The sequence below is a fragment of the Melopsittacus undulatus genome, chromosome 3 (genome assembly GCF_012275295.1).
Source record: "Melopsittacus undulatus isolate bMelUnd1 chromosome 3, bMelUnd1.mat.Z, whole genome shotgun sequence".
NCBI lineage: Eukaryota > Metazoa > Chordata > Aves > Psittaciformes > Psittaculidae > Melopsittacus > Melopsittacus undulatus.
Window position 1 is genome coordinate 33,492,954 of NC_047529.1, and position 18,488 is coordinate 33,511,441.

An 18,488-nucleotide genomic window follows, 5' to 3' on the forward strand; every position below is an offset into this window, starting at 1 on the left:
TATATATTGCAGGTGTTCACATAAATTAAAATAGTCATGAGATTCCAGCTTTTTTTTCTTTCCTTTTCTTTTTCTTCACAGAAAGCAGTTTCTGAATCTTTAATTTTGAATTACTTGACATGTCTTTATGCTTTTCATTTAAATTTTTTCTTAGCAAGATCAAATAATATTTGTTTCATGCTCTTCCACTAAAATACTTTTCTGTCTTATTTCATCTGGTAGTAGTAACCTCTTTTGTCTGAGTTTTATTCTGTAAAGCTCATTTTCATTTCCTCTTGAAGACAGGTTTTCTGTGCCTGGTCATCCTGTTACTTGTCCAGTATTGAACACTGGTAATGGGGGTTGTCAACAGCACTTCAAAAGAGGTCTTGTACAATGATATTATTTTTGTTATTTTTTATATTTCTATATGAGATGCTTCTTTGTCTCATATAACTTTGCTATTTTTAGCTATTTTTTTCTGATCAATGCAGAGACGTTTTCCATGAAAGGCTGAAGATAATTTTAAACTGGTATTCCCTAAGAAACTGACAGAAACTGTATGGAATTAATTTGAGTTTAGTCTTTTTGGTTTGGGATTTCTGAAGGTGTTTGGAGAGTTTTTTAGTTATGAGGTTGTTTGGGTTTGGCTTCTTTTTTCTTTACCAGACTGGGATAAAATCTAAGACTTACATCAAGAATCATGTACACGTAACTACTTATCAGAATTTTGAATCTAGTAGTACAGAGATTTGAGAAGCAAAATACAGGGACAGTACACAGTACAGTGTATTCAAGTTGAGTTGTTAACTCAGTATATGTAGAGAAAACATGGAGAAACTTGTCAATGTAATAGAAGATCCACAAATCATTCCTATATTGTCAGTTTGACCTGAATAAAACAGTGCTTATTTCTTTTCAAAATATAAAGGTTATACTTAGCATTGCATTTCAGCTTTTGCAGTATGATTTCAACACAGGCATTATTTGCATTAATGTAGTCTTGAGCATAATAAAGCCCTTGGTACTGATATAGTTTATTTGACCATTTCAGTTTGAATGAAAATTTAAATGCTTTTTGAAAAGACAGAAAAATCCAAAAAATAGTCAGCAGAAGTACTATTATGGAATTGACTCTTGCAAGCAGGAGGGGGGAGGGGGGGGGCTATACCCTAAATATCAAATACATCCACAGATGCTTAACAGAAAAGGCTCTTCTTTAATGCAGAAGCTGACTGTGCTGAAACAAAGATAGAAAGCATTCCATCAGCAGATGAAGATGATGAGCCAGCATGTTCCCTACTAGGCCAGAAACTCAAAAACAGTGAAATATGTTTCATACTGAATGAGCTTAATTTGCACAGTAACTTAAACGTTAAATATAGTAAAGTCTGTTTCAACCACCAGTGAAACCACTGTTTTTGTTTGCTAGACTTGACACTATTCAGTTAGTGACACATGTTGGTGACCTGGAAGCTGCTTTTAAATTGCCCATTTCTAGCGTATGTGAAAGAGGTCAAAAATACTTGATCCTTTTTCTCGGTTTTGTGAGTCTATTGTAGAAGTGTGTATAATACCTCTGTTCTGTGCATAACAGATTTGCAGCTAGTGATTAATCTGCTGAGGCTCTGGAGCAAAATTAAGGGGGGCATTCCTTGTATGGAACAGCTGTGGCTAACTTTGATTTGTACTGGCTTTAACAGCATGGAATATTTTTTTCCAGCCGCCATTTCTTTGTTAATGTAGAATGTAGTTATTAAGTTATTCCAGAAATCAACTGGAGGGGTTTGTAACACTGGCAATCTGAAGGAATTACCTAGTTGAAGTAATACATAACATTTAGCTCTGCAGCTAATTCAGAAAATAGGGTTTGCTGAAGCAGTTCCCATGGAAGTCAAAGAGGGCTTAACACTTGGTTATGCACCCCTTTCCATGACTGGTGTGCATTTATTATCAAGAGGTATTAAAGAGTGTAGTTCCTAGAATGATACAGGCCTTCCTTGGTATTATCCAAGGTATGCTAAACATTTTGAAATTGCCTTAAAGCTACAGCTGCTGTAACAAAACAGACATCAGGTCTTCTGGATATAGGACATTTCTTTGCCTGTGATTGTGGAATAGAGCAAAGCAGCTAGTGCCTGACCTCCTTTTTCAGAGCAGGTTTGTGTAACTGATAGCACAAAGACGATTTTGTGTAGGCATTTAGGGAGTACTCCTTTACTGCAGAGTCACTGAAGCTCAGGTTCCCCAAAAAAATCCATCCTTGTTTTCTTAGTTATGAAGAAGGAATTATTTTCGAATTTCAGTGTTAACTTTAGATACTTTGAGAATCTTAAGAAGTTGTTTGGGTTTTTTTTCACCAAGTAGAGAAAGACAAGAGGTTTTGTTTACTTACCCAAAGCAAGCTATACTTAGTAGCAGAGCAACAGCTAAGGCAAGAAATTATTTGTTCTGAACATGATTTGCTGAGTATCATGTCTCCTGACCTTTGATCAGATGAGCATTACTGGAGATTAATTGAATCAGTGGTGGCATATGACATGCTTCAAGTACCTGTACGGAAAGATTTATGTTTATTATCTGATTATAGCAGATTAGTGCCTGTAGCTATAAAATGTCAAATCTACTGTGCATATTTAGGCCTTCTCAGACATCTGTTCAGTGAGATCTGATGTTGTTGTGCTATGTATGCTGAGGGTTTTTTGAAGTGAATCTCCATATAACAAACATAATAAAAGCCATTACAGAAATTAGTAATTTAATGTCGATAGGACATTTGAGATTTCATTTTTAAGGTTGAACAAACACTTTGTAATTTGTCCGGAAACAATTAAAATGAAATTTGTAAGTAGGTATATGTCTGTTCTGCTCTAAAAGTTGAGATGAAACCCTTTCTTTTTAGTTTAAAGGCTGAGAGGTGTGATCCAAGAATACAGAAAAAAAAGTACATTAGATTCAAAAAGAACTTATCTGTATACTGATATTATTCAGGAACTGAAATTATTTTCATGACTTCTAGTATTTAAGATACAGTTGGGCTACTGTTTTTCTTTCTGAATAGGAGCTGCATGGAGACTTTCTTTCTTTGCATGTTAGCACATGTAATATTTGGTTGCTATGCAGGACCTGAAAAGGTAATTTCTTCAGAGTCCCATTGTGTAGCATGCTACAGTATACTGCTGCTTTACTTTTCCCCACTCCCCTAGCTGATGTTTCATCTTGTCTTCAGAAGAAACCCATGACATCTTCTAGTTTGCTGCCAGAGTTTTCTGTTATAGCACTTCCTCATTGTCGTGGTTTAAGTCCAACCGGTAACCCAGAACCACGCAGCAGCTTGCTCGCTCCCCCCCCTATTCATTCCCCCACTTTCAGAGGGATGGGAAGGAGAATTGAAAGAGTGTAAATCCCATGGGTTGAGATACAAACAGTCCAGTAGCTACGGTATAATAGAAACAACTGCTGCTACCACCAATAATAATAATGAAAAGGGAAATAACAAGGGAAGAGAATACAGCCGCTCACCACTCACCGACCAATACCCAGCCTAACCGAGCAGTGATCTAGCCCTTCTGGGTAACTGCCCCTGGTTTATATAGTGAGCATGACATGCTGTGGTATGGAATACCTCTTTGGCTAGTTTGGATCAGGTGTCCTGGATCTGCTTCCTCCCAGCTTCCCCTCCTCCCTGGCAGAGCATGAGACTCAGAAAGTCCTTGATCAGAGTAAACATTACTTAGCAACAACTAAAAACATAGGTGTTATCAGCGCTGTTCCCAGGCTGAAAGTCAAAAACACAGCACTGCACCAGCTACTAAGGAGAAAAATGACTGCTACTGCTGAACCCCGGACACTCATATAGCACTTCCTTTCATCCTTTCTCTGACTTACCTTACTTCACTTCCATCTTAAGTCTTTAAACACCGACCACTTGTCACTTTCCAGAAATGCTGCTGGTTTATGCCACTTGATAGGAATGGTGAATGATAAAGCTTGGGAGCTGATGTCACCTAATAAGAGAATCTGACCTTATCAGGTATTATTTTTTTTCTGCTTATCATGACATTGTAACCTAAGTAACTCAGTAATCTGCTTTGACTTCTGTGCAGCCTAGTTGTGAACAGGAACTCAGCATCACTTTTGTGGGTCTGAGCCCCAGGTTTGAGCCAAATTTCACATTATCTAAACAATATTTGTTAGAAAATACTTAAGAACAGTAGAGCGTTGCAATTCAAATATCATCGAAGCATGGACTATTAGTTGCATTAAAGTTCTCCCATCCATAAAACATTATGAAGATCCACTGAACTATACCTGTTGAAGTCTTAATCTCCATGCTGCCTATTTTTCAAAAGTGACATGAAATCAGATGTTGTATCTGTTGTGTTTTTATTAGTGTATGTGATCATAAAGTGGATGTTTTAAGGCAGTGTTTTTTCAATATTTTAGAACATCACTGATACATTTTTTTATAATTATAGAAAACTTAAAATATTTTTTCTTGGTTTACATTCTAGCAAGTAAATGAACCAGTCCTTTTTAAGGAGTTACGTATGCAAGAGTTTTTTAAATTTGAGGAAATATTCAAACTGGTAGTCACATACATTGCAAGCCATATATTTTCTGCTTCAATAACAGAATCCTGTTTTCTAGTGTAGTTTTAATGATCTTGATCACTTTCTAAAATCTGAGAGAAAAAATAATCCTTTTTTTTCTTGGATTTGTGCATGTAGTTAGTAATAAACATAAAATTATGTACTTTTGTACCTTTATTTCTTTACATCCTAGAGTATCTTTTTCTGCTTTTTCATAAGTATTATTTGTTCCAAGTCATTCGAGTGTGATTCATAAGAACTATTATGATGAAAACCACTGTTAATTCACATACCAGGAATTTAAAACTAGTATTCATTCTTGTTTAAAACTCTTAGTTAAAAGCAATTACAAAATGTAATAGTGATACAAGGCATGAGATCCATAAAATTAAAGGATTGAACAGCTTGCAGGAAACTAGCATGTATTAATAATTAGTGATTTCCTCAAAAATATATGTCTAAGCTGTAGGTTAAAAAAATAAAAAGAGGTTTGACTATAAAAGTATAAGAAAGATAACTGTGAAGAAAGCAGGTTTTCAGCCAAAGGCCAATGTCAACAGACAGCAAACTAGATGTAAACTAGTAGTGCATTGCTTGAAGCTGGACACAAAGAAAACAATTTTGCCAGCAGGGGGAATACAGCTCTGAAATAGCCTCTCCAAATGAATAAAGGGGGCAAAAAGAGGACAGGCCAAAAAGGTGGTTTGATGTGTGGCAACACACCAGACTCCAACCTGTGTCTCAGAGAATGTGCTTTATTTAGTTACATGCTCCCAGTCTCACTGCATGGAGGTCTTGCATTACTATACCATTCTTTAGATCCTAGCCAGTTCCTGTCCTTCCTTAGCAGTACATACCAGATAACTTTCAGGAGTATGCTAATACAGATATGATGGTTCTACTCATCCTCAACTCATATCTTCTATAAACTTTTGAGTTTCCACAGATTCAGGAGATTCTCATTGTTTTATCACTCCTCTGTTCAAGGTTTCTGTCATATCTTGTTGCTCCTTTCGACTTTTGAGCTTTCAGTCTCATCTAGCAATATCTCTTCCCAGTGTTAGCATCTCATGCTCTTTTGTCTTATAAAGCCTGTAGTTGATCACAATCCTGTTTTTTTCCTAATCTTTTTTTACGTTGTTGTTTTAGAGTTTTTCAGTACTATGCTGGACCCTCTTTAAAACAGTTTTCCTTGCATTTGGTTCAAGACATCAGGTCTACCTATGCCGATAAACATGCCAGAGAATGTGCTTTGGCACTGAAACATTATCATTTATTCCATTAAATTGCTAGCAAGTTCACAGTGTGATTTTGGTCTAGCAAATGTAGTGGGCTGTTCTTAGTATTTTGGAAGTTTGATGTGCCAGAGACTGTCCCCAGTAGTCAATGTGAATGAAACTACTCTGATTTGGAAACATGGAATTTAATAGCATGGACAGGGCCAGACTAGCAGTTGGCCTTGGTACTGTTCCATTCACTGACATAAATGCTACTTCCAGATCTCTGGTGACCTCTTTATTTTATTAGAATATATATATTTATTAGATATATATATTTATTAGAATATATATATTAGAAATCACATTCCATCCTCCCTTGCCCTAATAGATAGATTAATCGACACCTTCAGTTTTCTTCAGTAATACTTGTGTTCCCTGAATTCCATTGCTGACCTATGTCTATAATTGCCTTTGTATATATATTTCAAAAGGATCAAAAAGCAATGTCGCTATGAATGCTTGGCTGCCACAAGCCAGTTATCCCTGTGGTAACTTTTCTGACACCTCCTGCTTAAAATCCAAAAAGCCAGAAGGATTGTGAGGCCCCGTTTTCACGTTCTGTATTCGTACTGAAAATCAAGATCAAGCAAGCTTTTGCCCTTCTGCTCTGCGGGAGGTTTCTGTCCTCCCTGGGCTCACCTTAGGACACCTGCGTTACACTTTGACAGGTGGTACTGCCCCAGGCAAACTCCCCACTTGCTGCTGTCCCCAGAGCGGGTTGCACCCAGCATGTGCCAGGTGCTTGGCACCAGAAGCGAGAAGCCCCCCTTGGGGCTCACCCCCGCCTCACTGGGTAAGTGACAAAACGATCAGAGCAGTGGTATTTCACTGACGGCCGGGACGCCTGTGGGCGGGTCACCCTGCGTCACCGAGCACGTGCCTGGCATCCCACTTATTCTACACCTCTCATGTCTCTTCGCAGCGCTAGATTAGAGTCAAACTCAATAGGGTCTTCTTTGCCTGTTGATTCCGCCAAGCCTGTTCCCTTGGCTATGGTTTCACTGAATAGTAGGTAGGGACATTGTAAAGCAGAATTCACCAAGCGTTGGATTGTTCACCCACTAATAGGGAACGTCAGCTGGGTTTAGACCAGCGTGAGGTTAGTTTTACCCTTCTGATGATGTGTTGTTGCAGTAGTAATCCTGCTCATTACAAGAGGAACCCTGGTGCATGCGCTTGGCTGAGAAGCCACTGGCGTGAGGCTACCATCTGTGAGCTTATGACTGAATGCCTCTAAGTCAGAATCCCACCTAGATATAGTGATACCGCAGCGCCGTCGGTGCCTTGGTGGGCTTGCAATAACAGTCGCTCAAGACTGACTCAGGAAATTACAGTCTTGCTCACTGTGTGTGGGTTAAAGCCCTCCCTGAATCTTCATTAGCAAAGACAGGCCCTCCTCATAGGAGAAGGAAAACTCCTATATTCAAACTCGGGCTGATGGAGCTCATCTAGCCTTGTATGGTCTTCCATCTAAGAGGACACTCTTACAAAACCTACGACCTGCAGACTTTGCTGTCACTGTCCTAGCTAGCTAGGCTGTGGCAGTTAAACCTCAGGTGTAAAGGGTGGAGCCAGTTCTGCACAAGCTGCCCTCACCTAAACAATCCACTACACAGGCTGGAAGGGCTTGCTCTCACTTGTCGGTATGGACAGGCCAGGGTCAAATCAGTAGGTGACAAGGTGCATGGGAAGCTGCAGATCCAACCTTGCATGTGGGCGGACCAGCACATGGGTAGCTTGAGATTACTCAGGAGATGGCAGTCCTGGTCGGACACTCCCTGATTGCCTAAGCACCCTTTTCCAACCAGGTTTGCATATCCCACATGCCCTTGGTCATCATGCTTGTAGTAAGTGTGGTTAAAGCTCTTCCCAAAATCTTCGCTTGTGAAGCCAAGCCATCATCATATATATATTTCCAGTGTCTCAGTGGGAAGGCATTCTTATCAGCCCTCTATTTTTCTGTTAAGATTTCCCTGCTAGCTGTCCTTTGTCCATTTTCATTTACTAAATAACATTTTCTGCAGACAATTCGTAACTATCTTTGTTCTAGATCTATCTCTTCCTCCCTTACTCTGGTACTCTTTTGTTAATTAATTATGAATTCAAGCTAAAAATTATCAAATAGAATCTGAAACTGCCTGTTCCTAACCACTGCAGAGCACATGTGATCATCAAGTTGGAATTTCACTTTCTGAGCAATAAGTCTTATAGATTGCTCTTTACCATTTCAATACTGTTTGAAAGATGCTGCCTTTTCTTTCTGTCTCCACTTTTGTTCAGGGTTTTGTCTTGTTATGATTCAATTGTTACAACATCCTTCTGTCTGACCTTTGCAAATTCAATATTCCTTTATTTTTATTTAGATTTGGTTGTTGCTTCAAAGCTAATTTCCTGCCCTATCACTTTCCCCATCCTTTACATTCCTCCACTGACCCTCGCTTAATGCAGCTCAGGACACTATTCACCTTTTTTGCTGCAATGATGTGTTGCTGGTTCATTTAAAGGTGTTGAATCAAGCTGATGTTTGTCTTCCACTTTAACATGTCCATTTTGGGCCTGATAATAGTCTTCCTTTTTAATATGATAATGTGGGACAAATATCCTTCAGGCAGTTTAGTATAATCAGTGTATGTATTTGATAGAATCATAGGATGGTTTGGGTTGGAAAAGACCTTAAGATCATCTAGTTCTAATCCACCTGCCATGGACAGGGACGCCTCACCCTAGACCATGTCATCCAAGTATTTATATTCACAATAGTATCTTAGCAGGTGGTGTTGTCCAGACCATTTGCTAAGGATAGTAATTAAAATCTCCTATAAACTTTTCATTGTTGCTGGCACCAACTATCATTTTTTACTTGGAGATCTGCAGGATACTGTAATTAACTTAGTTCATGAGCCTGCTTTGAATCTTTTCCTGAGCTCTAATTATAAACTCAGTATTAATTCCTTCCAAACAAAAGCCCAGTGTCCCATCACAGGTAAAGAACTAAAATTTCTGTCTGTTCCCTGCTAGATACAGCTCTCATTCTAAACCTACAAACAATACTGAGGCTTTCAACATCTCTGAACACTGTATTAGTGATAGTAAACCTTTTTGATACTTGATATATTTGTTTTTAAAAGCATAGATGTTTGCGTCTGCCTAGATTCATTAGTTATTTTCTGTGGTTTGGTCTGTTTGTCAGTTTTTTCTTACTTCTGCTGCACAAACAGCATTCACGTGGTTGTTTAATTTTCTATGTCTCCATTTAACCAATGGGAATTCTATTGCAGCTTTTGTGTAAGCTGACACTTTTTGGTTGAGCTTTTATGGCAACTTCTGTCATCTCTGATGCTGAAGACTCATCTGACATTTAACATTTTGTATTGCACTTCCAGTCACTTCTATTTCTTTACAAAATGCGGAGAAAGTAGAATTTAGTATTTAGAATGTGTTATTCATCCACACTGTTTTTTAAATATCAAAAACTACTAGCCATGCATTCTAAAGATTGCACAAAAAAATTAGTATGATAGACTATTCAGTTCTAAGGAAAAAATATACCTATCTAGACAATCACATTTCCATATGGTATGTTGCATCCTAATAGAAGCAATGTTATGACCTTTCAACTTCAAACGAAACCAGTTCCATTTACCAAAGGAGAGATGTAGCAGAAAGTGTGTAATATATGGACAATCAATAATAGGATTACCCTGTCAGTCATCAGTTGCCTTGATCAGATGGCTTGTTGGCAGTGGCAGTTGAGTCCCAGGACTCCTTTTGTGCAAGCTGTGTAATATGGTTTAGATTAACCCAAAGCCAGAAGTACTAGTCTGAGTTAGTACAGTTATCATTTCTATGATATGGATTGTCCTGGTTTCAGCTGGGAATTAATTTTTTTTCCTAGTAGCTGTACAGTACTGTGTTTTGGATTTAGAATGAGAATAATGCTGATAAGACAGCAATGTTTTAGTTGTTGCTGAGCAGTCCTTACATTAAGTCAAGGACTTTACAGCTTCTCATGCTCTGCCAGTGAGCAGGCTGGGGCTGCACAAGAAGCTGGGAGGGGACACAGCCAAAACAGAGGACACAGCCAGAACAGTTGGCCCCAACTAGCCAAAGGGATATTCCATACCATGTGGCATCATGTTCAGCATATAAACTAGGGGGAAAGCTGGCCAGGGGGATGCTGCTTGGGAACAGGCTAGGCATCAGCTGGTTGGCAGTGAGCAATTGTTTTTCATTCGCACTACTTGTTTTTCCTGGGGCTCTTTTCTCTCTCTTCTTATTTTCCTTTTCATTACGGTTATTATCATTATACCATTATTTCCACTAGTAAACTGTTCTTCTCTTGGCCCATGAGTTTTCTTGCTTTTACCCTTCTTTCTTCCCTATCCCATTGGGGGAGAGTGAATGAGAAGCTGTGTAGTGCTTAGTTGCCAGCTGTGGTTGAACCATGACATAGGTGCACACATGACCCACAAAATCATGCTAACTCTCTAACTGCTGATAATTAGTAAATTTTGCAGAGTGGATGTTTAGCAATCTCACCACTATTCTCAAGCATGTTAAATTTGTTTATTTGCTGTGCCAATGACTAAAAGCAGCACTTTAAAGTTTTTATATAATTATTCTGCAAGCTCTTCTAGATCAGACATTTAGTGGCTAGGGTATATGTACATCTATGCCAGTATAATTAAATTTGGGACCCACAGCTGAACTGTACTATTCTGTCCTTCAACTCAGATTTAGATTTTGGAAGCATAATAAGCTGAGCCTAAAGTGATATAAAATGACTGCTCTTCTCTAAAAAATAGTCTTAGAAACACCCAATGGTTTTATTAATATTTTGTAGGTTTACATTAGAATGTGAAACTAATGGCTACATCTACTAAATTAAATAGTGTGAAGGCACAGGCCCATGCACAATTAACTCAGTTACCTGTGTGGTTGTGGTGTTAGAAAATTCTTTGGTGTTATTCTCACCTGGCACTTTTCCAGATAATTCACAGATGTAATTTAGGAGTTACTCCAGTGTAGAAACAGTAGGTAGTTTGGATGTGGCTCTCCTCCCTGTATTGTGAGTATGTGGCCAGTCTGTGCCAATTGATCTGAAGTCAAAAAAAGGCTCCTGGCACTCTTCAGCCGATTATTAGAAATGCAGCCCATGTATCTGTTGTATAGAAACTTTCTAGAGAATGTTTTTGTTCTGTGCTAAATGTGCTCTAATTAAAGGTAATTTTATCACTCTTTCAGTCACTCTGGGACTGGTACTGCAGCAGCCAGGAAGCTGTAAATTCAATCTAGTTTATACCCCATTAAGTCCTTAATCTACAGCAGTAGGCCTTAGCAAAAGGTTCAAATCATTATGGTATGTAAAGATGAATAAAAATTAAAGAATATTGTGGTCAGAGCAGTTTGTTATCAAGCAGGTATGGTGTATGCTAGAGCATTGAGTATGTATGCTGGCTGCTGCACTAGTTGATCTTCAGCCAAAATTTCTGTATTTCTGTTTTGACCACTGTTTCTAGAAGTGTGCTGTGTTTATTCAGATACCATTAATTAATGATTTTCCACAATGTAATTTGTTTTTATTTCAGTGTGCATACTCATAAATCTCAATGATTTCAGTATCTTATCCTGTGTGTAGCGCTGTAGCACCATCTTGTGTGAGCTGCAAATGTGGTTTCAGTATATGCATGCAGCAGTCTTCATGTTGACTGTAACAATTTTATTTAAAACCCTTTAATGTAAAACTGAAATTGGGGAAACATGAACATTAAATAATTCCCCCTTATAATATATGTGGTAGATTTCATAACAGTGCATTCATTTAAGACACCCTATATGCCAGGATGATCCACATAAATATGAGGCATGGGATACTGCAATCAGGAGGCAATAAATATGTATTTTATCTGGTTTTATGCTACAGAAATACAGAAGTAAAGCACAGAGATTAAAATCTCTGTGAGAAATAAAATAACTATGGGATGGGAAAGAGCTGCTAGGGAAAATTAAATAATAATTGTTAAGAAATAGCTGACAGGAATAAAGTTGGAAAATGCTTTTAAATGGTAGCAAAGTAGCAAATGGAGCAGGGACACAGAACTCAATGTTCATAATTAGCTGTAGTGCTTTGAGGTTTCTGTATGCTTACACAGAGGCAGAAAATGGGAGGGAAATGCATAAACCAGTCTTTTTAGTATGACAGTGCAAATAATAATTGGAGGCAATATTGTGGTGCATTGAATGCACTCCGACACTTTAATCTGTCACATGCACTTTTTTATTCTGCCTTTTTACACTTTAACTTATGTCTAGTTTCCCTTCATTTTTCTCTCTACTTTTACCAAGCCAGTGTCAGTTTACTTGGTAATTTGTGTGAGAGGAATTATAGTCTTGCTATTAAAGCAAGTTTAGCCATGGATGAGGTGACTATTACTTGCTGCCATCGCCAAAAGTCCAGCATATTAACATGGTGGTGACTGCTCTATTGAATGTAATGAAAAGAAGCTCTCACCATCATTTTCAGTCTCTTGTGCTGACAATTATCTAATTTTTCTAAGTCTGTTAATATAGTTAGTACAGTTATAAATATATAATAACTCTAATTTTCCTTGGGTGATTATTTGAATGTTTAGGTGATGGAAACATATGATTAAGAACTCAAAAGCATAAGAACTTGTAGCCTTAGTTGTAACTTACAGAATGCAATTTTACCCATGTGTGCTGCCTGAATATGGCACAGGGATAAAACTCACCCTCTCTTCTTTTTTTATATGCAACTAAGTCATAGCGGTTTTCATGCCTTAAAACTCGGAATAAAAAGTTAAAATGTCTTTTACGTTCCTGTTTTTTGTTGTGATTTCCTCAATCAAAATACCTAGCCTCAAACTGCGCTTTGCATGAAACCACAGTACATCATTCTGACTGCATCAAGTGCTTGAATTCTTAGAGGAAGATCATGAAATTGCTAAATACTCAGCCTATCAGGGTTTCAAGTGTGAAAGTTAAAAAGATATTTAGAAAAGCTGTATTGCTGCCTTTTGTTTGTTTGTTTGTTTTTTGGTTGGAGTAACTGCTGGAGATAAGGACCTGATAAACACAGATATTCTCATCTGGTTTTGTTTTCACATTAAAAGAAATACTGGTGTCTGACTTTAGATCATGAATATAGATATCAGGAGGGAGAGTTTTTGATCAAAGAAAACAGGATTTGGCTTCTCTGCAACCAACACTCTCCCAGCACACAACCAAATAATTTTGCATAAATTTTTTGATGGTCGCTACAAATGCAGATCATGAAGGCAAAGAACTGGCCTATGGAGTGATTATATATATTAACAGATGCTGTGGGGGGAGGAGGGGAAATTTATGGTGTTCATGCATGTATTTATAGTCCATTATTCTTCTCTGCTTGTCCCCTTTTGGCTACTGTTTATATTTGTGAGGCCTGGGGGTAAGGACTTTTCCTCTTTCTTTTGAAATGCTAAAAGCAACTAGAAGAAAAGTTCTCTGGGTATCAGTTCTTTGGGTATCAGTTGTTGATAACAGGCTTCCAAACAAAAAAAAAAAAAAAAAAAGTTGTATCAGTGCTTCTCTCACCATCTTTTCTAGCTCTGTACTTGCAACGTATAGACTAAAAAGAGCTTGGGTTTCCTCTCTTGCAGCACAGTTTTGGCAGCAAGCAGGTGCAAGTCATGCTAGAAGCCTTTAATCTTCAGTGTTTGTGCAGCCATCATGTCCATATGATCCATACATCCTGAAATCTCTCCACTTGACTGTGTAGACATCTTTATTATTTCCTCTTAACTACACTTCCATTGCACCTTCCATTTTTCATTTTTAGATGCATTCATGCAAGAGGTGAAACTGCTTTCTACAACAACATTAAACAGACACAGCTACCTCTTATAATTCAGACAGTTGAAGGAGCTGATAGCAAAAACATTATTAGAAAATTAAAGATATTCAATTAGATTAAATTTCGATAGTAACAAACATTGAGATACTGGCTAAAATGTGTCAGCAGGAATGGAGGCTGGATGATGGTATCCAAGAATTTAGATCCCTTTAAAACTAGATCAGAAAACTCATGGCATGATTCCAACCTCAGCTAAGGACTGAAAGAGTTATGTAAGAGACTGGTGGGAAGAGAATAAAAGCCGCATGTATATGTGGTCTGAAACACCACAGTGCAAGCCAAGTCACTTCACGTACATCAAACCATACTCAGTTCTTTCTGCTAGCACGTTCTGTGTGTTTTGTTTAACATGCAAGGTATACCAGAATGTAGATGCTGCAAACCCCCTGGAAAGAGAAGGAAAGTGCTGTGGATGTTGTATTTTGCCATCTTCTATCCTGAGTATTGATAAAAAAATCAACAAATTCCCATTTTAAGTTTTGCAGATTCTGTGAAGAAAATGTCACAGAGAGCACGTACCAAAACTAAAATTGAAAGCTGCTTCTTTTCAGCAGTCTTTCAAAAAGTACTCGTGCTTTCTTCAACTCACTGCTTCTGTTCCCACTGTCTCTGACATATAAGGCATATAGAAAAAATTGCTGATCTTTATTTTGCATAGAATACTACATTATTAAATAGACTATGCTGATAGGCTGGAATCCATATTCCATTCACTAGTAGTTGAAATAGAGGGTTTTTTTCACCAGCGGTTTATATGCTCAGATACATTTTTTTGGTGTCTTTGTCACAGCTTTCTACTGTCATTTAAGAATATTGTATTTAAGGACTTACTGCATGTGTAGTTTAGTAATTTTATTTCATTTCTGTCATTTCAGGTAACTCTTGGAGTAAGCCTGTAGAAGTGACAGCACTTTATTCATTTGAAGGACAACAGCCAGGTGACTTGACTTTCAAAGCTGGAGACAAAATCATGGTCACAACCAAAACAGATTCACAATTTGATTGGTGGGAAGGTAGAGTAGGAGGACAGACTGGCATCTTTCCAGCCAATTATGTTGCCATAAGTAACAACTAAGTTCATATAGAAGAAAATGTTGAAGCAGTAGTATATTTACACTGAATAAATGTATTTTAACTTTTCAGATCTTGTTAAAATGAGATTCTTGATCAAGACTATTCTAACATAAAATTGAAATGCATCAAATGACCTTAACTTTCCTCTAAATTTATTTCTTAAATAAACAGTAGTTGATAATCCATTTATGAGAAAGTTTTAGTTTTGAGCAAGTTGCTGTATCTGCTCCAATTTGTGTCTTGTTATATGGATTTATTTTTCACATGAGGGAATAATTATGAACAATTTCAAACTAAACATAAATACTAATTTATTAAATTGTAATTTATGGTCTCTAATAAATGCTCTCAATTTTGCTTCAAAGCATCTCTGAGTTGGAGTTTGTTACTTTTAGTACACACAGATCTTTTATTCACAGGTGTAGCAGAAGAAATTACTGTTATACTTGGTTTTAAAAATCACGTTAGGCACTGCAGTATTTCTTAGTAGCTGCTGTAGGTCCTGTTCCCAGTATTTGTCCTTGTTAGGCATACAAAGACCTTTTTTTAGAGAATTCTTTAACAGTTAAGCAGATAGCTTGTTTATATTGCCCTCATCTTTGAAGAATTTAAGCACTTCTGAAAGTTTGCTTAAAAAAGTGCATGAATAGTCCCTCACAGAAAATTATACTTCCTCTGGCCTCATAGAGAGGAAGGCATCATTAGGAAATCATTCCATTACACTCACTGGAAAAAGTTTCTGGATTTCTTTCAGACTGGGCCACAGGTTTTTGAGAAACTCAAAATCAGACAGAAGAGACAGAAGGAACAGTGAAATGTATTTACTAGCTTTCAGTGAAAATCCTTCATATTCTTTGCCTCACAGACAGGACAGATCCATACTGTTGCAGGTATTTTTTTCAGAAGTTATTTTCCAACCAGCTGGAAAAAGTTACATAGGCTTACATAGCTGCAGTGGAAGTGCTAATATATACCTTTAGATGGACTGTTGTAGCATCTGCCAATTTGAGGTGAGAAAGCAAATTCTGTATTTACCTATTGCTTATTAAACAAGAAAACAGTAAATTGTCCAATATGAAGATTCAGCAAACAGGATTAATATCATAGTCCCAGAAGCTCAATATGCCTCATATTCATGAAGAATCACTCCTGCATTTATCGTACCATATTGCTACACTTCAGTTGTGCACTAAAAGCTAAAGCATACACTAGCTGAATTGTGCTGTAGTACCTCATTACTCGTTTCCAGAATTCTGGCTACTTTTTCAGCCAGTGTACTTGCCTTTGTGTAGGGTTGTTAAAGCTTCTTAATTCATCTCAAGTATCTTCTTCCATGAAGCTGTCAGTATTTAGGAACTTGCACAGTAAAATCTTTTTATTGTTTATGTAAATTCAGTTTCTTGGATTGCCTTAGCTGAGTTTGGGGAAAAATGAGGATTGGCTAATAAGTATTCATGATAGTCTATAGACTTTGCAGGATAGCGTTGATTAATTAGTAAATCCAAACTGCATTTTTAGGAGGAAATATTGAATGGGAAGTGTATTTCATACCTGGAACATTCCTTTCTTCATCTAACTATAATGTAGGAAAGAGAGGATTCAGTGGATTAGCCTAATGCAAGAAAAGGTATTGGTTGTCAAAACCAAACCTTCCTAAACCAATACAGAACTCCACTGTCTGATCCTACATGCCAGGCTGCATTGACCCACGTCGGTGGGATCAGGCTAATTCCAAAAGTGTTTTTACATTAAAAATATTTTACAGTAAAAGGCAGTCTGTGTGACTCAGTAAACTTAAGAGATGGGTAAGAAGCCAGTAGTTTGTATAGGAAGGTTCCCTGAAGCAGGTGTAGAAACAAAAACCTAAAGAGTCACCGAAGAGACACTTGTGTTCTGGTAAGAGAGGATTTTCCATGAAAGACAGTCTATGTATGTGTTCCTTTGCTGTAGGATGCCTGCTCAGATCCAGAAGAAAGAGAAGATATTGGAGAAGGTGATACCTCTAGCACAAGGCATCAAATGTGTTTGTAGACCAGCTATGGCCTGGCATCTGGGTTTTGGTGGGGAGTTGGGGGGCATAGATGTCTATAGGAGTAAATCAGTGGGTATCTGTACTAGAAGAGAAAAATGAGTTACAGAGCCATGGGCTTCCCTGAAGGAAATACTTTAATGAAAACAACAGAGATTACAGGCAAAGTACTGCTGTGGCATTGAGCGGTTCCTTTGTCATCATACTCTTAGAAGCAGTTACCTTCAACATATAAACCAACTGGTTTTATTGCTGAAGTGCAGTTAATCAGACAGTAGTAATTTATATATAATACAAGTACTTTACGTATTTATTTTGGGACTATATTTTATATATGGCAGCCCAATTTCCTGTCAGTCTGTTTCCTTCCTGTCAGTTTATTTTGATCAAGGTAATTCCCTAAGGGTCATAGTTAGGACTGTATGTACTATGTTCAACGTCAGCAGGTAACTCAATCATAATTCATCTTAACCTTAAATGTTTCACCATCCTAAGTAGTCAAAGTAGAATTCTTTCTTGGAGGAAATCTTACCAATACTGTAAACTTCAAATTTTGAATTTCATAGTGCCCAGAAATATTTTCCTTTGTATGTCTAAGTATTTTGCATCTAAGCATTTTCCTCAGCATGTGATTACTGATGGCTCACTAGATGGGCAGATCACTATTGTTACAGCTGCGTTACCAAGACTCTTTGTTCTGTTGATGTATATTCACTAACACATATTGATGGCAGGTTTACAAGTTTTAAGCAAATCTGGCCTTCTATAAATACCAAATTATTTGTCCGCTTCAAGCATTTGAATGCGTCTTCCCTTCTATCTGTGTCTGTTCATCCTTCCAGAAACCCAGATGCTTTTTTAAATGTCACAGTTGAAGGACAAAACAAATGAAAACTTTCTCACCCTCAGCATGAGTTTGGGTCTTGCTTGGTTTCTAGTGGGCTCAAAGATATTCCTCATAATAGCTTAGAGAACTAAGGTTTTTTTTTGAGGTAAATCCAAGATGATTAAAGCCTTACCATCTCTATCCATTTATGATAGCTTTCATTGCTTAAAATTGAAAAAGATAAAGGGAAGAAGATAGTGTTATTCCTCTTTTAACAGTTTCCATATTCTCCCTAAGCTGTTTTTCCCCACCCATATTTTCAAACCAGAGTTTGAATTCACTCCTAAGCAACCTTTATCACCTGTAGGGAGGCACTTCTAGAGCTTCAGACATGTTAAAATGACATACCTTCTCTACTGATGTGAGTTTTTTCAGTGCATGCAAGTTTTTCCTTGTAAGGGTGTTCACTGTTCATCACGTAAATTCTCTTTTTCCACAATGAAAGAGAATTACTACCAGGGAATATATATTGATGGTAATTACCAAGTCTACCCAGCAAGAGTTCAACTCACAGGAAGATCTTATTGCATATACTCTTCAGCTTTTGGATCCAGACTTGCTCTCCTACTTCTGTATTTTATGTGGTTTCAAGTCATATGACAACTTAGTTTCTTCAAATCTGTCCCTTCCAGGGAATAAAACTTCAAATGACATTATATCTGGTTTATATTGGGATATAGCAACATTCACATTAGCTGACTTCAGGTTCTGTCAGTTTTCCAAGAAGAATCCA

At 37.6% G+C, this 18,488-nt stretch overlaps 1 protein-coding gene across 1 annotated transcript in view; it reads left to right on the top strand.

The window, feature by feature from the left end:
• SH3YL1 (SH3 and SYLF domain containing 1) overlaps positions 1–15,207 on the top strand; it is a 51,893-nt gene extending 36,686 nt beyond the window's left edge. Inside the window, exon 10 of the mRNA XM_034060513.1 lies at positions 14,642–15,207. Coding sequence (XP_033916404.1) covers positions 14,642–14,841 — 200 coding nt within the window. The 3' untranslated portion in view covers positions 14,842–15,207. The remainder of the gene's footprint in view (positions 1–14,641) is intronic.
• The last annotated feature ends 3,281 nt before the right edge of the window (positions 15,208–18,488 follow it).